This window comes from Dermacentor variabilis, chromosome 5 (assembly GCF_050947875.1).
Source record: "Dermacentor variabilis isolate Ectoservices chromosome 5, ASM5094787v1, whole genome shotgun sequence".
In the NCBI taxonomy this organism is placed as follows: Eukaryota; Metazoa; Arthropoda; class Arachnida; order Ixodida; family Ixodidae; genus Dermacentor; species Dermacentor variabilis.
Window position 1 is genome coordinate 68,814,979 of NC_134572.1, and position 23,438 is coordinate 68,838,416.

General features: G+C 44.5%; 1 protein-coding gene across 6 annotated transcripts; it reads left to right on the forward strand.

The window, feature by feature from the left end:
* The first annotated feature begins 106 nt into the window (after positions 1 to 106).
* Positions 107 to 23,251, forward strand: Nnp-1 (Ribosomal RNA processing protein 1 homolog Nnp-1). 6 transcript variants are annotated; one of them, XR_012828479.1, is made up of 11 exons: positions 107 to 340; positions 452 to 531; positions 639 to 782; positions 2,671 to 2,865; positions 7,500 to 7,564; positions 10,235 to 10,469; positions 12,546 to 12,643; positions 15,161 to 16,787; positions 17,242 to 17,287; positions 22,499 to 22,620; positions 22,940 to 23,078. XR_012828479.1 is itself a non-coding variant. In XM_075692776.1 (11 exons), the coding sequence occupies exons 1-11, from the start codon at positions 217 to 219 to the stop codon at positions 22,956 to 22,958; spliced, it is 2,733 nt and encodes a 910-aa protein (XP_075548891.1). In that variant the 5' UTR covers positions 107 to 216; the 3' UTR covers positions 22,959 to 23,103. The 6 variants fall into 6 exon arrangements, 4 of the variants coding, with proteins under 4 accessions (XP_075548891.1, XP_075548890.1, XP_075548887.1 ...); XM_075692776.1 differs by having other exon boundaries at positions 22,521 to 22,620; positions 22,940 to 23,103; XR_012828478.1 differs by having other exon boundaries at positions 108 to 340; positions 17,194 to 17,287.
* Positions 23,252 to 23,438: the final 187 nt, after the last annotated feature.

Genomic DNA, 23,438 nt, shown 5'->3' on the forward strand with positions numbered 1-23,438 from the left:
ATGAAAACACATACAATGAAGTTATTTATTATTGCAAGAGTTCATTTCTTGTCCTTTCAAAGAATGATCATCGCGGGGAATCGAAGTGACATCGACGTAAGCACTTTTCTGTTTTATTTAGGTTTTGTTTGTACGCACATGGCAGCGCACAGTGCGTGAAAAGTTGTAAATTTTTGCGTGGTTGTGACGTGCACATGCTTAATGTAGTTTCGTGAAATGCCGGTGTCTCAGGAAGTTCATTTCGCTCATCACTTGGCAGCGAACGAGAAAGTTACGAGAGACCGGGCACTACGAAAGTTGACGAGATGGATACGCGCAAAATCTGGCCGCCAAGGCATGGGTAAGAAGTCGTAGTGCTGGAATTCTGTGTAAAATGTTTGCGGTTAATTCTGCCACTTGCCACATCTCCAGCGGTAAGTTGCGCTACAAAGGTCTTTTCTCGCCTCTTTAGAATTCACCGAAGAGGCATTAATGAAGCTTTGGAAGGGCTTGTTCTTCTGCATGTGGATGTCCGACAAGCCGTTTGTTCAGGTAAATTTAACGCACTGCTTTTTTACTTGCAGCTTGCAAAGGAACTCTTCTACAGGTGCATGTCTTGGTGTTTATTGCGTTATGTTCTCACTGTGTTGTGTTCACAGCAAGAGCTGGCGAACAGCATAGCTGGCCTGGTGCATTGCTTCGCCCGTCGGGACCAGTCCTTGCTGTTCCTGGAAGCGTTCTTCAAGACCATGGCTCGCGAATGGTTTGCTATCGACAGGTTTCGCCTGGAGAAGTTCATGATGGTAAGCTACATCAAAATGACGTGTTATTGGTGGTTTTGTTATTTTTCCCTGTGAGGCTGTAGTGATGACAGATACGTTTTCGCATCGTCGGTTATGACTTGAATATGTAAAGACCTGCTTGGATGGGCTGGCAGACATCGCTGTCTGTCAGAAGTAAAATGACAGGCATAAAGCAATTTCAACTGCTTGTCACATTTGGTGGCTGGTGCAGCCGTTGTTTGCAGCAGGGCTTTCAACATAGAAGTAATTCTCAACGTCCGTGATGCAAGAACAGCTATTCGCTATTTTATACAGGTGTCACACTGCTTTTTCGGTAGCAACCGAGCCCGATTAAGATCGAATTTCTTGGTTGCGATTGGCTCCCTTTCGCAGCTTGTGCAAAGGAACCTATCACGATTGAGTACTACGATCCCGGTCGAGCTCGATCGCAATATCTAATACCCCGCGTGACCAGGGTATTAGATATCAGTAAATGAAGTGTCAAGTTGTAACTAACTTTTTGATAGGCAAACAATTGATGCAACTGCCATTAAAGAAATATTTACCGTATTGTCATGTTGAAAGTATAGCAAATTACTTGAAACATTCGAAGATGTTGTGACAACCTGCCATGTGGTGTAACCCACCAATTCAATGCAAGATAGAGGCAGCTGAAACACATGAAGCGGTGTCAATGTGATCAGAAGGTACATGAACAATTTTAAATTTGTGTATTCTGTTGCTTACATGTAGTTGTTAGAGTTTGCCCTTAAAGGTGTCCTGAACCAACCCTCGAGCTTGGTGAAAAAAATACAGTCCACTTCCAGCATACACTTCTGTGAGTATTTCAGCCAAATTTTGCAGTCATGAACGGTGCAGGAGCTCACAAGCGGAGCGCGAAGTCACATTTTTCTCAAACACACTCTTTTCAAACAAAGCTTTTTTCTCCTTATCCATTTTGAAGCTGCCGGCACCTTGCATTTGTCATCATATGCAAAATTACTATGGACGGCTGCTATTGGCTAATAGCTGGCACCAACCAGGAAGAGCGGATCATAAAGTGGGGCTTCTTCCTACCGTTACTGTGCATATGGTTTGATGCTGTTTATTAAGCAGACTGAATTAAGCGAGATTCACTGTTTTGAGTTGTGATAATAATGACATATTTCCGTAACAATCTGACTGTCGTCTGCTCAAGTCTACCACATAGGAATGAAAGTGAAAGGGTTGTAGCCAAACTACTCTTCTGCTGAATGCATTCAAGTACTTTTTGCTGCTAAGTAATTCTGAAATAGTGTATTTTAACATCAAATGCATTTCCAAACTTCAGTAAAAATTGTTGCGGTTGACTTCAATGCTTACAAGGTATTCCCCTGTCAACACAGTGTATCCATATGCATCTGTAAATGTCATTTTAATTGAAGTCTTTTCAGGAAAAAGACAATGCTGTGGTACAGTCGCAAAGAATTATTTCTGCGAAGTTTCTTCGACAAGTTCTGTTCTGTCTATTCAAGGACTATTTGGTTTTTAATGCACCGCAAGCAAATCATTCATGCCTTTCCAACTGAAACTGGCTAATTGAGAGTGCAGATGGGTGTAGGGTTTCTGGGAATATTTAGAAAGCTGAAGCACAATTCAGTGCAAGAAAAGACACCAGATGAATTGAAACAAGACAGAGTACTACTTTGTGTCTGTTTTGTCTGTTTCCTTTTACTGTGGCATGCTTAATTTTGTCTCACCCTTAAAACATGCACCCACTAGCCCAGTTATCTTAATTGCCTATTTTAAATAGCCACATTACTTGGGACTTATTCAGTTAGCTTACTAGTGTATCAGTGTGCTCCCTGTTCACCCTCTCCTAGAAGGATCAAAGCTTTCATGTTGTATTTTTGCTTTCATTTATGCCCAGCTGGTGCGGCGATGCTTCCGTCAAGGCGTTGCCTTTGCCTACGGAGACACATGGAATGATGAAAACATCACTGCCTTCTGCAACACTCTTAAGATAACAGCCCTGTGCCCAAACAGCGAAGTAATTCCCCTTGGCTTCAGGTTGCATGTGGTTGACGTGTTCCTCCAGGAGCTTGCCAGAATGCATGGTGGAGAGGTGAGAAAGTTTGCCAGTTTTGTCTTTCAGTATGAAGCATTCTTAACCTTTTACCGGGCACGTAGGCAGGCTACTGTGAGCCTTGTTTGTTCTTAGCTCACGAGCGTAATAACCTTACCACACTGCTTCCTATGGGCAAGCTAGCGCTTTGATACGGTCTACTCAAGTGTAGCATAGCAACAATTAGTTCCTTCAAGCAAGAGAGTGCCAGTTGCCCCATTTTTCCCTCATTGCAGCTGCACTGAGATGTTATGGGACATTGCACTGCCTTCAGGATGGGCCTAGATTGTAATGGAACAGGTTGTAATGTTTCTTGGCCAAAATACAATAAATCAGCCATGCCATCATTGTCTTCGTCATCATGCCATCACCTTGCCGTTGTCATTAAACACGCGATTTGCTTGCCCTACATGGTCATGCAGGCCATTTGGAAACATTTCACAGAACCGTCAGTAATGCTTCGCAGCCAGCTAGCTGCAAAATGTTTCGCACAGCATCAATTCCAGCGATGCATGGAATCTGGTTAATTTTTGAGGAAGCCAACAAATGTGAGAGTGGAAATTCAGGGATCTATGCTCGTTGCAGTTGCTTACCACATTAAACTGAGTTAATCGCAGAGCAGTGCTTTGCAACTACTTCCTAGGACCAGTGTCAACAACAAATAGTGGGTGCCATACCATGTCTTGATCGATTTGAGACAGAATCTGTCTTGCAATGCCACAAACATGGTGAACAAAGTTGCTGCCATTAGAGTTGTTGCCCATACCCTAGCATTTATTGGCAACATTATTTCTCAGCTTCCGACTGCTGCATAGACCTTTTCATCGGGCAAGGAGGATAGCATTCGTGGCGAGCTTTTCCTCCTCTCTGGCTTTAGCGATCCGGCGCTGCGCTGCTTGAAAGTATTGCTATCACGTGCTGCAGAACAATTTTGGAATGTTTTAGATCGTACTTTGTGAAATTTAAGCCATATCCGTTCATATAAGGTCGTCAGGGAAGCCTTTCAGTGCATCGGTAACTACACTAAGCGGAAATATGTCTTCGAGGCGCAAAAATGTAGCGTGTTTTATCTGCCGCGGTGTGCGCGCATTATCAGTCGAGGGGAGTGTGTGTGTTGTGAACTATTTTGCTTTTATGTGTTTTAATTCAACAAAGAAAACTGGTGTCTCTGTATTATGTACCAGCATTAAATGGTAAATCAGCTCACTGTCTGATCGCTTGGCGTAGGGAGTAAAACATAAAACATAACAGCGCATGCTCATGCATGGCCAACCTATGGCAACCACGAAACGTCTTAAACGGCAGGCGCTATCAAATATTTGTGATACACCGGCATCATTCTCACACTTTACAAGTCTAGTAGGCTTGAAATTATTGTATGTCTACACTAGGCTTCCTGCATGAGGCCGATGGCGCTGCTCAACACAGTGATCACTGCGGTTGGTGAAACAGCATGATACATATATAAGCTGTGTGCATTGGCTTTGCCTTGTTGGCCTGTATGCAGCCATAATATATGAAAGGGATCACATAAAAAGAATGTGATGGCTATTTTTGAGGACGATAGTTCTGTAACACGTGTGAGTGCGTCGTAGAGAACGGAACGAACACAACCGAAAAAGAATTTGGTTATCATCCTCATTCTAGAAGAAGCAAGAGAAAACGGGCTAACGCTGCAATACGACCTCACATAGTCATGCCGCGCAACGTTTATAGATATATAACCGCTGATGCCATACGCTTGGACCGTGCGCTATATAGAACAAGGATATCTGTAATCCGACACCTACCACTGCTTAGGATGCTCGTGCAGTTCGTAAATGGTCTCTTTGCTGGACAAGCTTAATTCAGACTATAAGGAGGAGGAGGAGGAAAAACTATTTAAGGCCAACACTAAGGCCCAGTAAAGTAGAGCGCTTGCCCCGCTAAGGCCCGTTGTTCATCCTCCGAGTCCGAGTGAAGCCAAGCACTCCAGGAAGGAGGGGAAGGGTAAGGAAAATAAGGAGAGGTAATGGCAGTGTTACATGAGAGTACAGAATGTGTTCTGCACCTGCCCTTATCTCCGGACAGTTGAGGCAGTGAGCTGTGACTATAAGGTATGCTGCTATTACTAGCCAAAACTATTTTATTTGTGGGCAGAAACCTCATCCATCATACCAAGTAGTCACGCAATGTAACCTGCAGCAAACAGTTTGAACACTTGTCAAAGTATAACTCCACAGCTCCTTTCGTAGCAGAACGGTAATCATGCTGTTACGATTGTTGCGTATGTTTCATTTCTCTTAAGCCGCAGCTTAGAACTAGAGGATAATACTGCAATAAGGTCACATTAGTGAATGCAACATTCAGAAATACACAATTGATCTCCGAGGCTGATTGTAGGCTCAAATACATGCACGCACACATAGCGCTGCGTGCTCCGTCCACATCAATGCTTGCAAAAAGTTCGACCATACCTGCTTAAACCACTTAAGTACGCCTCACAGAAACGTTTAGCGCATAGAAGGTGCACGCCATGCTAAATAGACCGTGCGAGCGTGAAAACAAACACCAGAAACTATCGCCGAACGTATATCTGCCATGCGAAACGGTGCGCTTGCCCAAGCATGCCGACTGCCCATAGATGGCGCCACTGCGTAGCAATATGGTGGCACCCACAGTAAAACGGTGTATAGCTGCTAAGAAGAGATTGGCTTGTGGAGGCTCAAGGAAGTGCCCAGTTAGGCTGACATTAGAAGGTGTTGTAAATAAAACGGCATGTTCAGTTGTGTATGCATGAGCAGGTTGCATACAGGTTGCAGGATGGTTTTCAACGACCAGCAAGCCAGACATTTTTGCCTGGTGGACCACCCTTAAAAAAATCTTTGTGGTTGGGAACAGTGGAGTCTCAATGAAGCAGCGCTCATTAGACCTAGCAGCCTAGGCTGTGGCCATGATGAAAGTATATCTCCAGCCAGCATGGTGGCGGTGGCATTCATACCAGCAGTCGTCATTGCCATTTGGGCCTGAAGCCATGTGCACGGTCTAGACTGATGGCCGTAGGAGCTGTTTCCGGGCTCATGTGTTGTCAGCTGGCAGCTACAGTGTGTGCCTGTAAAGCTTGTACACTCTGACATGGAATGGCGAAAACTTGCATTCAAGCCGAAAGCTCTAAGCTGGACTGGCTGAATGCAACCGAATTAGCCAACATCACATGGTCAATGTTGGCCTTACACAATTGATATCTCCAAATCTCAGCTTTGTGACGATTCCAAACACGTTGGGGCAAGTGCTGGGCAAATGTAGAACACATTGGTTTGCTTGACCATCAGCGAATTTCAAGGAGACAGTCTTTTGCTGAACTGCAGAACTGAGCAAATGTTGTTAAATGGACTTTGTGTACTGCTGGCATTGTTAAACAGAACAAAGTAGATTTTTTCATCGAAATCAATGTTTTCTGACTGCATGGTTGCTTTTGTGCATTTTTGTGGCCCCTTCCATGTCAGAAAAGCCATAATCTCAAAATGGGCCGCATGTACTGTTGGAATTGGTTCCTTTTCAGTTTTGTAGGGTTAGAGCTCTTGGAGAATGTTTGTAGCATTGCTGTTATGGAATATCATTAGCCTTCTTTGGGGCTTGCTTAACTTTCTTTCTCCATTTTTGCTATTAGTGTCAATGATGTTTTGGTTGTGTTGGGAAAGATGGTTATGTAGAGGCTTTGTTGTGATCATTTGCTCAAGAAAGCTTCATGCTGCCTGCAAGATTACATTAGATTTGTTCTACTCCCTGCAAATGTTCTTTACGGCTATAGCTGCTATGGGCTCACTTCCGTAGTCGTTTTAATGCCCGCTGATGTCGTCATTGGAATCCTAAAATTCTTCGCAATAAAATTACAAAAAAAGAAAAGGTCTGATTGCCCTGCAAGGATTTGAACTGATGACCAACGGATTGGCAGTGTAGGATTATACCTCACTCTACCCTTGCTTTCTTCAAGGGTAGAGTGAGGCCTAATAATAGAGTAGCCTAAAAATAAGTTAGAGATAAACTGAACAAGTCCAGCAGAAAGAAGCTAAAGGCTTGTTTTAGTTGAGACCAATCAAGACAATTCTTTCTACTTCACCACTTGGAGGTGCAACATCAACAAACGAATACAACTCGCACTTCTTTTACTTCTTGAAGGAAGATTGTTCGGTCACACCTGCAAATGTTCGCTCTAATGAACACTGCGTGAAACAGTCTAAGGCTTGCTGCGCTTATAGTATTTTGCCAGCTATCATGTCAAAGGTTCACGTTACTTGTGAAAATAATTATCCTTCTGTCAGTAATGATTATTTATCATTATCAGGGTGAACAGCTTTAATGTTGAGTGGCGCAGCACCTTCTTCTCGTCCTAGGGCAACTTTTGTTTGCAACAATGTAGGCAAAGTGTAGAAATGAAAATACATTTCTTGATGTGTGCCTAAAGAAGCATATTTGCAAACAGTGCAGATAATCTTTATGCTTTATGACTGCTCTGATGAAAACGGTTGTTTCATCCCATTTAGCATCATCTTAGTGTACTGAAATGTTGCTCTGTCTTCAATGCATGAAACTTCTCTCTGCGCAAAGTAATGTTATGATCCTTGTGAAATTTTAAAGTTTTTTTCCGCTTACAGTTGACACCAGAACAAGCCATACTTTTCCTGCAACCTTTCTTCGACATTCTGATGCACTCAAATGAGTAAGTCAAGCTCAAGCTGCTACTGCTTTGCAGCATTTTTTTTGGCGGAGGGGAGGGAAGGGGCTCGGGAGGGTGACAGTACCTTAGACACAATTTTAGAGTGAAAGCTCTACTACGCCACGTCTCTCAAGGTCATTGATTGTGTTTCATGACCTCTTGAACACCATGTAATTAGAACCTCAATATAATGAGATGTGTTTGTATGCGATTTCAATGTAACGAAATTTCGCTTCCGCAGGAAAGGAATGCCGAGACAATAAATGGAAACTTCCGCTGACGCAGATGGTCAAATGATTGAATTACAAGCAGCTGTTTCCAAATCCAGCTGTCAAATTGTGCACAGCGCGACAAAAGCTACTGCAGCCGCATCATGTTGAGCATAAAGTCCAAGTGCGATAAGGTGCTAGTGAAAGTGTGCGAGGGTGAGAAAGAAAGACGGCGGCTTCACCACGTACGAGTGCCTCCTCTCCTTCCGAGCTGAGGGAAAGAGGGGCAGGGGAGCGAGCTCGCGATAAAGCGATCAAGTGCACGCGAGGGGCAGAGGAGGGGGAAGGGCGTAAGTTGGTACACGTCGCGATTCCTGGCGCGCATATCAGCCGTTGCTGCAGATGGTTGTAAGCGTGGCTGAGCGCATACGCAACCGCGCCTCCTGCTTTAGAGGTAATCTGCCTCACGTGCAAAGAGAGCGCATATTGTATTATAGGTTGTGTAATTTCGAATTTCGGTGGCCTGCTAAAGTGAGGAACAAAGGATTTGCTTCCCGCTGCAGGTGCTTTTCATGATAGCGTCGACCCAGTGCAGGTGCGCTATCAGCCACGGGGGCGGAGGGCATGTGGAATCGTGGCTGGCTTCGCTTAATTTGTACTGTCTATGTGAAGATACCGTCGATGTGGCTTGAAACCGTATCATTCGTCCCCGATTCCCAAATTTATCAAAATAAGTTGTTTTCTCATTCAGATTTGCTTCTTTTGATTGTTCGATAATTTGGAAAATTCTGCGGCCCCTTTCCATGTAAGAAAAATCAATCGGCGACTGTGCTTATTTGCATAAAAGGTTGAATTTCAATGCAACAAAAATTTGATATAACGAAGCAAATTGCCGATTTTAGCTACTTTGTTATATTGATGTTTAACTGTACTGCCTAACCGAAATAGCTTGACATCACCCACTTACCTGCCAAAACAGAACTCGGAGAGAGTGCGATAAAAGGGCGAAAAACATGCAGTATTTATTCACTTTGTTCGACAAAAGTCTGTTATTTTCGTTTGATACCGCGGCAGCCTAGCACCGAAGATAGCAGCGTCAGACTCATGCTGCGAGCCAGCGTTTCCACCAGCTCCCTCTTCTCAGCAAACACCCGCTTGAGGCTGACATAATGCGCAGCTTCTGCCACTGTCGGGCCTCTGCCACTGTCAAACTTGAATTGCCTGTGCTTTCGCTTTCCGTGTTGCCCTCATCACTTCCATTAGGCGACACTTTTACATAGCAGAGGCGACGATGGTGAAAAGTTGAACCTCGTAGCTGACATCTTTTTGCAGTCACAGAAGCATTGCCAAACAACTTCTCCTTCGCATTCCAAATGCCACGCACTGTAGTCAACAGTAGATTCCTCTCACATGCCAGTGCCAACTTCTTTGTGCCACGTTCGATATCACAAACAATGTTCAAGTTTTCTTCTATGCATAGCACCCAGGTTTTTTGCAAGCTTCGGCATGATGCAAGTCCTAGCTTGTACGACGCCATAACACAGGCCACAACGCTCTCTGGCATGACACCGAAATGATTTTGATGTTTATGTGGCTTTACCCTTCCAAGCGTGCTCTGCATTTGTGCTTGGAGGCTGTTATGATCTAAGGTTAGTTGTTCTGCTGGGCCGACCTACCGCCATGATTGCCCAGGAAAAAGTGGAAACACTACGTGTTAGCTGATATGTTCGCAATAAGCTGGTACAATGTATGCGGATACAAAATGCATTATGTTAAATGGCCGCTGAGTCGTGGATTTGACTTTACTACTTTTAAAACGAAACTACTGTTGAAATGGGTATGGTTTAACGAGGTTTTATTGTAGTACCTGATAGCCATATACACTACCTGCATAAAGGGAAAATTGTAGAAAGTGGGACAAAATGGGCAACAGCTCAGCCACAACACGATTGCTGAACAATGGACTAAGCACAGTTGCCCTTGTGGAACTGCTCGCTGGACTTTGTGCCTTGCGAGTCTCCATTCAGCTGTTTCTAGAGGAGCTTCAGGTGCTGCCACAAGGTGCCTATACCTCCTTACATACATTTAACAAAGAAAGAAAAAGTAAAAGAATATAAGGAACACGCTGCACATGTCAACAATGATTGGGTTCAAGTGTGGCTTAGAAGACTCTGTACGCCCATGACTGGCTTGTGGTTTTGGTACTATATGGGCATGACGGGGTGCGAGGTATACTGATTGCAATACTAACACTCGCCGCTCACTGAATGCCACGTAGCACCACAGTACAAGAACATCTTTGCATAGCACTGCCATTGCCATTGCAGCTCCTTTCATAAATATAATCTGCCACTCCTTGCTCAGCAGTATGATCCCATAGCTGCTGAAAAACATTTGTTGAGCATTTTTGATTTTATTGATTGGTCAGGTAACCCTTTTTTTCTTCTTTCTGTCATGTGTGCAGTCGAACCCTCCTGGATGCGGTGCGGAAGAACATCTTTTTCCTGCTGTTGGACTTGGATCGGGAAGCTGCTGAGCTGGGTGTGGATCCCAGCACTGTGAAACTCAAAAGCAGCAATGGGACTGCAGGGGATGCTGACTCTGCAGGAGATGATGAGACGGAGGAGGAGGACATGTATGACGAGCACGGAAGGGTGCTTGAGAAAGGAGAGTCCTGCCAAGACCTTCCTGCCATTCCTGTGAGTCGTAAAATAGCACCATCCTGTTATCCCTCATAATTCTTGCTTTTGTTAGAGTCATGGTTTCCTGGTTTTCCAGAAGCCTTGCAGGCTGTACAGCCGCTGCGATTAGGTTTTCGTTGGCTTGTTACAAAAGTTAGAAAACTGTAACTTCAGTGGCCAACACTTGGCAAAGCGGCACTGATTAGGTTTAACAGTCAGGGTGGTTATGTTGTGACTACCGCATTTACTAAATTCTAAGGCGCCCTCGATCGTAATGCGCACCCGTTTTCCATGACAAAAAAAAAAAAAAAAAAAAGTACAATACTTCGCACCTCATGCTTTCATATAGAGATACTATTTTCTCTCATTTGGAAGAAACAGATTTATATCCAATACACTAAAGTTGCGATGAATAAAACCGTATATGGAAGTGGCGTACCTTGCCGCGAAGATTTTTGCTTCGCTGGTTTGAGTCGCGTGGGGCAATAGATATCACTCGTCGCTGTCAGACAACTCCTTATCGCTATCAACAGACCAAAGCATTTCATCCTCGGTGCCATCCATGGCATTCAAAATCCCGCACTTTTTAAAAGCCTTGTTAACTATGGCAGACTGGATCATGCACCAGGCATTTTTCACCCATCTAGCAAATACCTGCAGCAAAGCACGCTTCTTTTTATTGGTGGGCGTGAATTCATGGCAGCCAACGATAAACCATTCGGTGTAGAGCGCCCGAATTCTATCTTTCACTGGCTTGTTCAAACATTGAGCAGCTGGCACTGCGATGTCATGCCGCCGGGTATCACGACAAGGTCGGTGTTGCATGCAGCCAGCTTGTTCTTGATGCGCTGGTCAAGGTGGCACCTGAACGCATTGAGCACAAGCATCCCACGCAGACCCAAACTGCCGCCGCGTCTCTTCCGCCAAACGTTATCAATCCAGTCAGCGACCAAGTCCGTGGTCATCCATACTTTTTCATTTGCGCGCACAATCACGCCACTCGGAAACACGATTCCTTTCGGGAGCGTCTTTCGTCTGATGATAAGATACAGGGGCAGCTTGTGCCCATCCGCAGTGCAACAAAGCATTGCGGTGACTCTGGCTTTCTCGTGGCCGCAAGACAAAATGCGCACTTGCTTCACCCCCTTCTTTTCAACGGTTGTGGTGGCAGGCATGTCAAAGTAGAGTGGCATCTGATCGGCATTTCCAGTCTGTCTGAAGTGGTAGCTGTTTCTATGGCGCAACTTCAAAATGTACCGCTAAAAACTGTGAAATTTTTCATATTCTTCGGGCAATTTTTGGCATATCCCTGTCCGCCTTCGAAGAGAAAAGCCTTTTCTTTTCATAAAATTTGATAGCCAGCACCTGCTTGCTTTGAAGTCACTCCGCATTTGAAGTCACTCCGCATTAGCCCTTTCTGTAGGGCTAACTGCATCGCCCGTACTTTGAGCAGATTGGTCATCACAGGTCGCTGTGCCGCTCCTTGCTCTTGCACGTATTCCGCAAGCAGCTTTTCTATTTCAGCAAAGCGGCCTTGCTTTGGTCCACTGAAACTTTTCCTTGTTGCTTTGCTGACAAAAACATTCTCCTTCTGTTTGGGCCAGTCGTGCAAGCAAGTTTCGGGAACTCAGAACGCCCGTGATGCGGCCCGATTTCCGTCCGTCTCCGCGCACATGATAACTTTCCGCTTAAATGTGGCATCATGGTGGACTCGGCGTGTCTTCGCAGTCGGTGCTTCCATGCTGATTGAATAAACGCAGAGAACGGGAAGATACGATAAATAAGCAGAGGGGCTGGGTCGAACAGCTCCTCCTGGCTGATGCAGAGGATTTGCTTGCACTTTTATTTTTGCACATCTCCAACCCATTATTTCTTTCTGCCTCGCGCTTCATGTTAAATAATAAAACTATATCAACAACATTACAGCAGTATCAACCATCAACCAGGCTTAAGTGTCCCTTGCAAGCCGTCTAGGGTATAGGAAACTTAACTGAGAAGTTTAGTAGCTCAGCAAGGTGGTGCTCTTTGTCTAACTCTTTGTTTCTACGTAATAAAGCTTCGCTATAACTCTGCTCTGTTTTTCTTTTTCTGCAGTTTGATTACAGCGTTATTGCAGACAGGCTTTTCGACATGCTCAAAGCCACCACATTGAAGCCATTCAACCGTGCCCTGATCACCAGAATGGTGAAAAAGTGAGTACCTTCTCGATTTTTGTGATTTTGTAATGTTCATGGCAGTATTCTTTTTGCTCACATACTGTGCTGTAAGCTGACGGCAACAAAATATATTATGACAGTTTCTTTAGGCGAGACTTTATTTGCCTGAAGAAGGATTGTCGCTTTTTCCATCTCCTCCGCTTACTTCTGCTGTTGATTTTGACCTTGTGCCACACATCCTTCTTAAATCTATGGGCCAACTAGCCAAAAATGGTACTCTGCTAATTTTTTTTTTTTTTTTGCCTTCCTGGGGTGTTTGGCGTGGCTTCTGGGTGCTCGGTTTCTTGCTCGATAGACTCAGAGGCTGGTCGTTTCACCGCTATGTATAGCCACCACTTTCCCAGCTAGTTGTGGCTTTGCTCGTTGACAGAGAAGGTTCTACGCCTGCAAAAGAAGCCTGTGCATGTGTACTGTTGTTCATTCTCAACCATATTTGCTGCAACCTAATTCTACAGTTTCACTGGGATAAATCTTACTGTGGTTCAGAGACCACGTTTTCTTTGTGGCATTTGTAGCTTCAGTTGGTGGTGGCACTCTGGCAGAGGGTAATTGCAAAACCTGTTTGTACAGTAAAACCTCAATCATTCAGCTTTCACGGGACTGAAAAAAACAATTTTTGAATTAAACAAATGTCGAATTTTAGAGGGTGCCAAAATAACAATAAACATATGCTACTGCATCAACATGTTCATTTACTGAATGAATCAGCAAATCCTGTTTCTATCGTTCACAAAAGCAGCGTAGAAGCTGCAGTGCTTGTAATCTTGTGGCTGATTAGCACTCGCAGCGGTGAACGCCACAATGAGACCGTAGCCCAAGACCTGCTTCTTCATTTGAGAGGTGCCTTTCACTACCATGCACACATTCTGATTGTTCTTTCAACTGTAAGCTGCTCGGCAACAGCATTGCGACATAGCCAGCAGGTTTGATACCAGCATGTGGGCTGTGATAAAATTGCTCTTAGAGCAATTTTATCCTTTTTTTGCTTTCTATTCATCCTGAAGGGATGAAGAGAAAACTATGTTTGTTGTTTATGGAACTAACTTGATCAACTTCAGTGTGTGAATGTAATTTATTAGGCTGATATCAGATCTGAGATCAGTACCGTGCCGTTTTCTCGAATTCTGCTGTATATTTTGTTGCAATAGCAATTATATGGACACTCCAGTCAAATCTTCGCCGTTGACGTTGCCGTGATATGGTAACACCATGGCCATGCTCTGTATGCTGTAGATGCGAATGAAAGCAACTGAGGGTGAGCCGAGGATAGTGGCTTGTTATTTCCCATGCAAGGGAGGCAGGCGGCGAGGAAGCATACAATCTTCCACTGCATGCAAGGGATCGAGGGAGGGGGGGAGGGGGTTTCTTCTCGGGGGTGGCTGCATATGGCGTGACCGTGCACAACCACGCAGGCTTTATCTTGAAAGTGATCTGCGTTGAGTAGAGAGTCTTTGTGCGCCGAGGGCTCGTAGCTTCATGTGCGCTGTGTTCTCACCACTTAGTTCGCATTGAAGCGAGAGATGGCATGAACATAAATTAGCTCGCTGCTGCTGCTGCTGCTGCTCTTCCTCACGCCAGAATTTTGGCAGCGAGTGCTCGCGCTTGCCGAGTGAGACATGTTTATGTTTGCCTGTCCATGTGTGATACCATGCTTCTTAATTTTAGTAAGTGAATGTTTACAAGTTTATACAACCAATAAAACTGCTTACTGTCGTACTTCTTATAGCTGTATGATAATTTACTATCGCAATTGATGCTTCGCCTTTCGAGCCAAACTGCAACTTTTTGTGTGTGTGTGTGTTCTCTAATAGTCGATAACAAATATTGCTGTTTTCAGTTGCCCGCTGCACTGCCTGCAAGCGTATACAGCCTAGAAAGAACATTAAATTTTAGACGTTTGCTGCCAGCTGAATTCTTTAATGAATTTTGCACAGTCTAAGCTGTTCATAAGTATCGGGAAAAATACTTTGCAATTGTATGTGAGAAGCTATGGCAACAATAGCATTGTTGTAGCATGCTGGAGTAGGGCACTTTAGCTCCCAATTCCTGATTTCACAGGATTATGGAAGTTTTTCATTACGTTGCAGAAGATTGTGCCTAATGCATAAGAGATAGCCTCATAGCTATAACAGTTGTTCATATCTGGGAGTCCTTTTGCATAGCAGGTGATGCCACACAGTGCAGCCGTTGGCTTCAAGTGTGTGTCACCCTAGTTTTTTAACAGGCTGCAATGGACTGGGTTGTTTTATTGCTGTTTATTAATGCAGAGCTGCAGAGTTCACTACTGTATGCTCCATGGTTTCATCATTTAAGACAAGCCTATATGTTAATTTTTTTTCCTTTTTGTTTTTGCTCATTCAACTGTCGAGCTTGATTAGGGTTTGTTTCTTTCATTGTTACTTTGTGTTCACTTCTTTCTCTATGCTGTACTTGCTTGATTCTCTGTAGTGTCACATCTGTATATCCCTCCTAACACGCCCTGTTCTACATTAGGTTCCGTGCTGTTCTCGAGGAAGGTTTGGTTAGGCCTAAAGTGGTGGAACCTGGTGTTGAGGAGCCCATCACAGAGGATGAAATCGAGGCTGCTGCTAACAAGCTGGAGGAAGAACTTGAGGAAGAGCTAGAGGAGGACCGTGACGAAGTGCTCAAGCTCAAAGAGAAGAAGCAGAAGGTAAAACCTAAATTTGGCTTTGACACCACCAGTGGTGCATATGAGTACATTGTCAGTGGCGATGGTGACTCTGAAGAGGATGAGGGGTTGGGAAATGGAACAGCTCAAAATAAAAAGCAATCGAAGGCAAAGCAACTGAGAAAAAAAGTACAAGCCCTGTCTGATGAGGAGACAACAGATACATTAAGTGATCTTGAAGATTCTGAAGATAAAGTTTTTGATGTAAAAGCTGCAAGCAAAAAACGAAAGCGTTGTGTAGCGCTTTCTCAAAAAGCTGAAAAAGTCCCAAAGGCTGAAGGTGCTTTTGATGGAGCTGAAGATGGTGTGCCTCCCAAGAAGAAACAACGAAGACGGAAGCCTAAAAAGCCCAAATGCAGTTCAGTCGGCGATGCAGCTGGGATAGTGCAGAAAACAAGGAAATTGAATGGCTTCGATAAGGATACAAGTGTGACAGAAAGAGAATTTCAGAAAGGCTCAAACTCTGTTGGAAAAGTTCCCATTGTAGAAGAAAAGAAGGGTCTCTTCACTGCCAAGAAGGCCAACCGGCCGATACTGGGAAAAACGCCACAAAAAAAGTTGCTAAGTGCAAAGGAAAAGGCAGGCAGCATGGGTGTCATACTGCAGCAGCAGGTTTCAAAGCCTATTTTGAACAGAGAATCATCAACTGAAGACCCTGCCCTTGTTTGTCTGGAAGGAAAGCAGCAGAGGAAGGTCGAGAAGCTGCTTCGGCAGCGGCAAGCAAGGAAGGAGAAGAAGGAGCGAGGACCTTCTGTGCTTACTAGAGGTTGGCAAGTGACACCACTCCCTTCAAGTGCCAACAAAGCTAAGCAGTCAGACGCGCCAGTTACACCTGTGAGTCTGGCAACCTGCGCTGACAAGACAACAGAGTCAACAAAGTTGCCTCATTCGTCACTGCTACAACAAAACAGCTCAGCATCTACACCAAATGAACGTGTCATCACAAAAACTGAAAAATCACCTGATACATCATTCAAAAGTCACAAAATTGTGGTCGCAGGTGAGGCCAAAGTAGGCAGTTCAATATCGCCTCCTACAACACTACAAGCCAGTAGAGGAACGATCAGGCAAACAATCTCACCATTACAAGGTAACAAGGGAGCATCGACGGGAGCCCACTCACCTGGAAAAAACAGCATTGGAGTAACGAAGGCAGCTCATTCGCCACTGAAGAACCACCTTAGAGCAGTGAAGTCGCCTCATACACCTGTACAGAATAATAGTGGTTCAGTAGCGCTGCTGAAAGGTCTGCAGGCATCTAGCAAAGGAATGTTCACATCAACCCTGTCAGCATCGCTAGATGGCACAGAAGCGAAGGCATCAAGTGACAACACACCAGTCGCAAAGTTGCCCTGCACCCCTAAAGCGAGCAGCCCAGCGGTACCTGCCCTTCGCAAGTGCTTTACTGCAAGAAAACCTGAGACATTCAAGGTATTTTGATGGTTCTATTTCTTTATTCCTTTATTTTTTCCTCTTTTATGTCCTTTGCTTGGAGTAGCACGACACTTGTAATAAATATGTAGCAGATCATTGTTCATTTTGCCTTAATTTAAGTGGCAAGAAGATGTGTTATCACAGCCCTTGGTCCAGTGCACCATTTCGAATGTAACTGATATACTTCACAATTTGTGGTAAGTTTTCTAGGGTACTGAGCATGCAGCAATTGGCCACAATGGCCACAATTGGCACGTGACCGGGGTAGTTGGAGAAGTATGGGAGAGGCCTTTGCCCTGCAGTGGGCGTAACCAGGCTGATGATGATGAGCATGCAGGAGTGCCAAGCAATGAGATTGTATGTCTGCTGTTGTTAGACACTGATCTCTAAACACTGCTTTCAGCTTACAAAATTTTCAACACCACCTGTAAAGCTGTCTTCAATTCCTCAGGAAGAAAAGAAAGTGATCTTCGCATTATCGAAAAACAAAGCACAAGGTGAGTGTCTCTTGAGATAGTATTTTATTAATTTACCATGCAGTTACACTCATTGTGGGAAACATACCCGGTTATCCTTTTTCATGTGCTCAGGTTACAATAATATGGTTCAAATTCAGCTAAACCAAGGACTCTCTCTTTCGGAACATTCACTGTGCTACTTTTATTTATTTTTAATTATTTTTTTTCTTGAGAGCACATTTTTTCTGAAATCGAGGTTTTGACGAAAACTTGTCTGATCGAAGTTGTTCATAATAAAGTGGGGCATCAACCACAGAATTAAAACATCAAAAGAAAACAAACAAGATGTTTGTTTTCTTTTAATTTTAATACTGTGGTCTGTGTCTGCTTGTCTTTACCATATTTTTCCTGTACCATATTTTTCCTGTCATAACCTGCCCTGCTTGTAGTCAGTGCCCCCTATCTAACTACAACTCTCGCAAAAAGAAATGAGACATCCATGCAAATAACCACAAAAGGCAATGTTCAAAGCTTCATCAATACAGAGCAAAATTGTGTAAGCAGTATTGTTCTGCCTTTCCATTTGTTGGTGCTATCACTGCTGCTCAAAAATAGAGGTGCGATGCAGCTTTGTCAGCACTGCCTGTGGCTTAAAGGTGTCATGACGATGCAACAAAGGTTCGACAAAGCCGCTTCGCAAGGTGAAGTTGATGTATGAGACCTCATTTACACTACACCTCATTTACACCGCTGTTGTACACTCTGCCACAAGCATAGAATGAGAAATGCGCCAGAGGCTTGACGAAGCAATGTTCAAGCAAGGGGCATCCAGTGCATAGGATGCTGCAGTTTGATCAACTGAACCTTGTTTCGGCTGAAACCAATCAGTATGGTGTAGTGAGCTATCAAATATCGCCAATAAACTGTGAAATGTGTGAATGAAATGTGAAATAAACTGTGATTCTTATCCTGCAACATGAATAATGATGCATATGTGCCACTAAAGATTCACTCTCTTTGAGTGAAAGAAATTTCTGTAATGTTGATTTGTATCTAGTACACAAGAGTCCTTGGAGCAGTGCAAGGATGATGCTGGGGCTCTAGACGAGAATAGGCAGCGCTTGAGAGTTTCCTGACAGGGTGGAGCTTTGGAATCGGAGCAGCAACGAAAACTTAAAGCATCAGCCTATGTCACCAGCAGCTGGTTTTCTGGTTATGTGGCTTTGTGTATGATGCCGTAACCTGTATCTTTAGCTCATGATTAAATATCTCAAATTTTGGTGCTGGTCATACTGCGGAATCTCTATAAATGGAAATCGCTTAAACGGAACTGCCTCTTGAACGGAACCCCATCCTCATGGTTGGTTGGTCTTGTATTCATGGAATTGTATTTAGCTTTGTCTCTCAGTAAATGGAACTGCTGATGAACAAAACGAGTTTTCCTGGTTCCTTGAGGTTCCGTTTAAAGAGAGTCCACTGTGCATGTAAAATGAGGTAAATATTTTTTACAGGAGCGCCAAAAAGAAATAGTTGACATAGATTGATGGGTAACACTTCTGGAATTGTTAATGGATTGTTCTTAGCCTGAGCGAGAACTTGGTACAAAGAATGGAAAAACAAAAGTGTGGGGCGTGATGCTCCTTTGCAATTAATGCACCAGCTTAATTCTTGTGGTGTCAGATGTTTCGGGGGCATCTGCTCACTTTTAACTGTTTAGTTACAAAAGACAACTGTACATGATATTCGAGAGCAAGCAGATGTTTAACCTGGCAAATTATGGAAAGTTTTCATTTATAGAATTGGCCTAGACATGTGAAAAGACTGAAGTCAGTGATGTCGTCTTGATGTCACTGGTGCTGAAGTACGGGTGCAACATTGGAAAATGTAAACTGCATCTTCTCTGATAACCAACCTTTTTCTACTGATGAAATATGAATAGAGATTTGATTGTAAATTCTACCAGTTTAGGTTAGCGTACTGTTGCTCTCCTTAACCCTTTGAGGGTCGAATTATTTTGAAAAAAACCTTCCCAGGTGGTCAAATTACTTTATTGTGGATCTTGAATGTACAAAATGTATAAAGTCGGGAAAAAATACTAAAAAATAATTAGGAACAGTATTTTGGTGTCGGCATCACTCAGAACTGCAAAATGTTCAATAGTATTTCCGAGCGTGGTACTCCTTGAAACACGGGTCTACGTACAGCGCCTTATCGCAGTCTGCACGCCTAAAATGCGTGTCTGTTCTCTTGGAGCGAGGAGTTGTATTGGCGCACACATGACATCTCTGCGTGCGGCTGGCTTGGGCAGAGGTCTGATGCACCCTCCCGCGTAAGCGCGTTTCCGCAGAGACCGAGAATACCTCGTGAGCGGCGGTGATAAACAAACTAAGACGTTGGTGATAAACAAGCTAAGAGCAGTGCCAATTAAGATAGAAATCAACTTCCGCTGCCCCTGCGAGAGCGTGCCGACAAAGAGAAAAACCACGTTTCGCGCTCCTCCATTGCGATCACGCGGCGCAACCGAAACCGCGAAAGCGCGTTACCAATGAGAGCGAGAATACCTCGCAAACGGCACTGATAAACAAACTAAGAGCAGCGCCAATCAAAGTAGAAATCAACTTCCACCACCCTGCAAGAGAGTGCCGACAAAGAAAATGACGTTTCGCGCGCCTCCGTTGCGATCACGCGGCGAAACCGAAACCGCCAAAGGGGCGTTACCGCAGTCTGAGCGACGCGCTGAAGCTAGCAATAAGTCCTGTTTGTCTCCCCAAGAAGGTAGCACAAATTTCAAACGCTTCTAAGAGGTGGCAGCACCTCTCGGTGAGCACGCATCGTCATTATGGCGCAAAATTTCAAACGAAGGGTCGGAACCGTACCCGTACGGCTAAGACCTTGCTGGACAGAAAACCGCCGCCGTACATGTACGGCTAAAACCTTCAAAGGGTTAATGTCTCTTTAGTGCACTCCTGAGCTCACCCTTCTGCACACGTTCCCTTAAAGGGACCCTGACACTGTCGTACAACTATTCTCAGTTTGTCATTGTAACCGAGAGTGCAAAGGACGATAGGTTACACACAAAAAACCGTGGCAAGCCAAGGCACATTTGTACCACTTGTGCCTGCATGCTCTGCAGCGAGCGCAGACAAGAGGAATTTCACTTTGAAATTTCTATTTCTAAGCCCCTCACACCAACAGTGACCGCCAGTTTGGCATGAATTGTATGACGTCAGAATTTGCAGGGCCGCGGTGGTGTTGTGTGCTTCCGAACAGTCTGAAACCTCATTGGACGACTTGCTTTGCACGCTGTGGCACCCAACGACACTGCAAGGACGTGCCTGCAAATTGCGAGTGCGATAAAAACGGCACACATCAAAGAATACCTGAAAACTATCTCGGGCTAACAGTCAAAATGTACATGCAAATACAAAACCATCCATGGCAACCCTGACATGCTTCCGGCTTTTGTAGTTATTTCCAGCACCTGCAGATAAGAAAGCATGACCTTTGAGAAATCAGCTTCCGATACTTAGAGGTTACTTTGTTTGTTACTTTGCAGGTGGTGCAATTTAATTTCGTCATCCTTTAGTGTTACCAGACTGCTGTACATTATAACTGAGATATAAAAAATATTCAAATACAAATTTTAACAACGTTGAGTGTGCTCAATTTTTGCCAGCTTGGTGTGGCAAGCCTATGGTTGAACATGCAGTATGTACTTCAACTTCAAAAATAGGGTGTCGTGGGCTCTGTGATGCATGATTTCACTGTATAAAAATCCATACCCACACTTAAAGGCCAACTGCAACGAAATTTCACTTGGGCTCAATTGACCATAAATGCCGAGCGTATACTCTCAAAGTAATCTTGGAAAAGGCTCGCTCATTTGTGAGTTGATGGGCTTATCTCTTGGCGTGCGTCATGTGCATTCTCTCTGTTGCACTCGTTATTTGAGCTGTTGCAAGAATGCCGATGCGTTGCTTGGCCGTCAGGTGCTCAAATACGTGCTCGAACATGAGCAATGGCTGTGCAGTAAGCAATGCTGAGCAGAGGAAGGCCGAACACATCTTTCCTGTCCCAGCTTTCAGAGCGAAAGCCTGCACCACTGCGCAGCAGGCAAGTGTGACGTGGACTAGCCAATGTGCACACAGCATGTAAACTGCAGTTGATGAAGCTGTACAAGTTACATTTCAACAGCGCATTCACTTATCCGTCAAGATCTGCTTGGCACATGCTTTCTCAGGTTGACTATAAGTACTATATATATATATATATATATATGCCACGATGGCGCACGAAAACCAAAGGTAATGTTCAAAGGTAAGCTGTATTCAAGGGTGATATTATCGAGCGATCATTTCCGGTAGTGTATCATCTTCAAGATATTTTGTGCGTCTCTACAGCGGACACATCGAAGTAGACAAACGAAATCTTTTCTGACACTGCGTCAGAAATGAGCAGAAACCGCATGCTGCACTTGTCACAAAGGGGAATGCAACGTGGCGGCCATGGTGTTGATGCGGTGGCAAGCTGTGCAGGAATGCAATGCCGCCAGACCAAAATAGGCAAATCTTTATCATGGCAGCAGTCCAGCCTGTCTGGCCGTGAGTTTGCGCACACTTAGCACCGAGCCCCTCTAGCCGGGCCGCGCCAAGCCGCAGCTATTTATCATCCTTTACTGCAGATGGCAGTAGTTATCTAACCAGTCGACAAGTCCAGCGTGCCAGACAGCGGCTGGTGAAGTCGGATACACCATGCCGGAGAGGCTAAGATCGCTGAAATTTTACCTTGCACTTTAAGCGTGACCCACAGCAGTGTGGCGGTCAGTTGTTGCTGCAGTGCTAACGGACAACTGTGCGGCAAGCGACTGCTTCTTTGCTTGTTGAAGGCTCAAACACAACACGCTTGCTTTAGTGAGCCCGAACAGCATGTTGCTGGTCAGCCAAGCTAGCCCGCAATGCACACTGTTCGAGCTGCTCTGGCGTGCAATGGGACTTCTTCTATTATCGTGACAGCCACACTAGACTGCAGAGCATCCAATGTTCGCTGATTTAGCGTAACTGCGCCACGGATGGATTGCGTCCACATTAAGCCGTACTATACTGCACCTTTAGCTGGGCCACCCCAATGCGCTCTTCTGTGGGCGGAGGTAGAATGCATCAAGGCCACACTGTTGAATGTAGACAACCAGATAGAGAAAACTGGCTGGATTTGGAGAATATTTTGCATTAAAAGATTGTTGTGGTTGTGCAGACGTGCGGGACCTGTTTCGCAGATACACCGGAATGGAGTAATACAAGAAAAGCCCTAGCCTGCTCTCAAGGAGGCGTTGGGAAAGCAGACAGCGTGGGCACTGGTTCGCCACATTCTTCACTGTACGTCACTTCCAGCGAACAATAACGGTGTTTTTTTTTTTTCACTTTTGGTATGAAAAACGGCGATTTTCACGAGCTCTTTGTGATGCATAGACCTTTATTTCAAGCGTAAGATTATGTACAGAGGCGAACACATGTCTAAATTACCTGAAGCTGAGCTTTCTACATGGTCGAAAATTTCATTGGAGTTGGCCTTTAAGTGATAAAATGCAGCACATCGCTGAAGCTATGTATCCATAATTAAGTTTCCTCTGTGCTAAACATGGAACTTTCTAATTCCTTCTTTGCACTGACACTGCATTCTTATTATTTTGCGCAGATCCAAGGGAGTATTTTGAGACATTGAAGAACAGCCCTGAGATACCATTTGATGCGTCTAAGAAGCCAGCGCAGGGCGTACTCAAGGCACGGCTCTCACTCCCATCTAGCACTGCTGTCACGTTGTCTGCAAAGAGGCGTGTCAGGATGTCTGATGTGTTTCAGTCTAATGCTAATCAATTGTTCCCCCAAAAACGGCCCAGTGCATCAGATTTCTTCTAGGGTGCCAGAAGGAACTCACCCTGTCAGTTTGTGTCATACATCATGTTCCACTTGGCATCAAATAAATGTTCAGCTGTATATTGACAAACAACTTGGCCCCTTTCTCGCTCTTGGGGTGCAAGGGGATGCAGTCTATTTTTCATTTAGCTGCTTGTAGTAGCGATTGCTGGGCGAGCTTTGAGTAGCTGATGAAGCAGTGATGTGCATAGCACCATTACTGTGTGGACTCATTCTTCTTTGCTTGCTCGGTGCTGAGTGACAGGAAATGTTTCTCTTAG